The sequence below is a fragment of the Penaeus vannamei genome, chromosome 2 (assembly GCF_042767895.1).
Source record: "Penaeus vannamei isolate JL-2024 chromosome 2, ASM4276789v1, whole genome shotgun sequence".
In the NCBI taxonomy this organism is placed as follows: Eukaryota; Metazoa; Arthropoda; class Malacostraca; order Decapoda; family Penaeidae; genus Penaeus; species Penaeus vannamei.
In genome coordinates this window covers 19,995,955-19,998,454 of record NC_091550.1, presented here as the reverse complement: position 1 = coordinate 19,998,454, position 2,500 = coordinate 19,995,955, and the positions used below count along the sequence as shown (strand labels likewise).

The 2,500-nt window shown below is 47.3% G+C and overlaps 1 protein-coding gene across 1 annotated transcript in view; it reads left to right on the top strand.

The window, feature by feature from the left end:
* The window catches only part of LOC113820185 (fibrocystin-L), a 55,278-nt gene that overhangs the window by 32,113 nt on the left and 20,665 nt on the right, over positions 1–2,500 (top strand). The window contains exons 34-39 of the mRNA XM_027372464.2: positions 225–1,147; positions 1,356–1,497; positions 1,652–1,769; positions 1,892–2,038; positions 2,167–2,344; positions 2,482–2,500. The exon at positions 2,482–2,500 is cut by the window's right edge and continues 132 nt beyond it. Coding sequence (XP_027228265.2) covers positions 225–1,147; positions 1,356–1,497; positions 1,652–1,769; positions 1,892–2,038; positions 2,167–2,344; positions 2,482–2,500 — 1,527 coding nt within the window. The remainder of the gene's footprint in view (positions 1–224; positions 1,148–1,355; positions 1,498–1,651; positions 1,770–1,891; positions 2,039–2,166; positions 2,345–2,481) is intronic.

Genomic DNA, 2,500 nt, shown 5'->3' with positions numbered 1-2,500 from the left:
TTGTTCATTGGCTAATGCGGAATTTACATTCATTATATATGCATATACATACATACTTACATATATATCTGCATGCACACACACACACACACACACACAAACACACACACACACACACACACACACACACACACACACACTTCTCTTTTGGGAATTACATTTCAATAGTAATCCAAATCGCAATCTTTGCTTTTTCAATCTCAAATGGGAACTTCTACTTTCAGATCGACGCAGTCAGCAACTTGGCGAGCTCCGTTTTCACTTACTCGACAGCAGCAACACCATCTGTGACCTCTGTATCCCAGTCCGGTTCATCGCTGACCATTACCGGCTCGGCCTTCGGCACCAACTTCGCCGCAGTCACCGTCACGCTCACCGTCACCTCGAGTCGGCGCAAGAGAAGCATTCCCGACGAGATGCCCGAAGACCCAGCTCCTGTTCGCGGCCACTTCTTGGTCGCCGACGAAAGGAGCGATGAGGTTGACCAGGATATGGAAGGCGTTGTTCGCGATAGTTACAAGCCGGTCGTCCATACTGGTCTCTTCGACGACATGGGATCGGACAGCCATTTCTGGGGCACATTTACGAAAACGAACGCGAGAAACTTCGAGGAATCGAAGGCCCTCGGAGCGTGGAGGATAGGAGGCAGCAAGCGCGTTGCAAAGGTAGAGGCGCCCGTGGCGTTGGATGTGCGAGAGAAACGAGAGGCTTCACAGACCTCATACGAGTGCTCGCCAACTTCAGTCACGGACACCACAATTGTCTGCAATACGGCCAGTCTCCCAGCTGGCAGCTATGATATTTCACTGTCTGTGGATGGCCTCGGCGATGCTTCCGTCGACTCTGGCGTAGGAGCCGTCACCACGGCCCCCATTGTGTCCACAATATCGCCGACGGAGGGCAGCGTCAATGGCGGCGCCCTTCTTACCATTTCCGGCGCTAGTTTCACTCTAGGAAATCTGAATGTAACCGTGGACGGCCTCGAGTGCCAAATCCTGTCAGAAGCCATTGACACCATCACATGCCTCACCCCAGTCCACGCAGCTGGCGTTGCGTCGGTGGCAGTAACGTCTGGAGGAGTTACAACCAACTCGCCAACTGACTTCACCTACGACTCCGCTAAGACCCCTGTCCTCTCCAGTGACCCGTGAGTTTCATGGCGCACTTCCTATCGAAATACATTTCTATAATTATCGTTCTCATTATTATAGTTATTATTATTATCATTACTATTATTATCATTATTAGTATCATTATTATTTCCATCATTGCCATTATTATTATCATCATTATTATTATTATCATCATTATCATCCTCGGTTTTATTTTATTGCAAAGGACATTTCCTTTTACAGGGTATCACCGATTGCTTGCTGCAATGCAAGCATTTCCTTGTCTGGAACAAACCTGAAACTGGCCACCGATGACCCAGAGGTCACAGTGGGCGGGGTGACCTGCACAGAAGTCGTTGCCACCTCCACTACCGTTACTTGCAAGGTGGGCTCTCCTTGTGTGTCGTTTACGTGGAAAGGCAGCTTCTAGAAACCCTATTAAAATCATAATGATATATCATTGTTGTCTTTGTTCTCGTCATAATGAAACGCGCGCGCGTGCGCACTCTAATCTAATACAAATAAATTTTCTGTTGCAGAGTCCAGAACTGGCTTCAGGCACTTACGATATCGTTGTGAGAGATGTTCTCTACGGATACTCAAATTCAATTAGTGTCACCTACAGTTTTTCAGTCGACTCCGTGAGCCCATCTTCAGGTTGGTTCACTAGTCTACGTGTTGAATATACTTAAACTCATAAGAATCCTGATATAACTAATTTTCACGATATAAAGCAGAAAGTTTTGATTGCTATCTCATCCTTTGACTCGAATCTGCAGGAGGCTTTGGAGGAGTGGAGGCGACGCTGACCGGAACAGGCTTCGACCCAGCCGGCGGCTCCACAGTGACCGTATGCGATGCAACGTGTGACGTCACTGCTGCCAGTTTTGGCTCCATCAAGTGTGTCGTTCCCCCCAGGACACCAGGTATGCAAGTCCATGATGACCTTTAGAACAAAAATGAACACAATCTACATTATCAACTATCAGACGTTTCGTTTTGTAAATATATTATAGTTTTCGTCCATCTTAAAAGACTCCCTTTGTTCGACCAGGAGGAAGCAGCACAGAGTCGTGTGACGTTGTTGTGACGAACCCCGACGCTACAACCACGACGCTTGTTGGCGGATTCACTTATGACTCTTCTCTGAGTTCTTCCGTCACAGTCGTTTCTCCCGTGAGAGGAGGAACAGCTGGCGGCACCGATATTACCATCACGGGAACCGGTTTTGCGTAAGTTACCTTTTTGCATGTTCTTAAACCTTTCGTACATTTGTAATAATGATTACTGACAGCACAAAGAATTATTGTGCTCTTGATCGATTCCCGAAAAATAAAATCAATGACAGAGTCCCCGAATTCCATTGCAGAGACACTGGAAACGCAGTC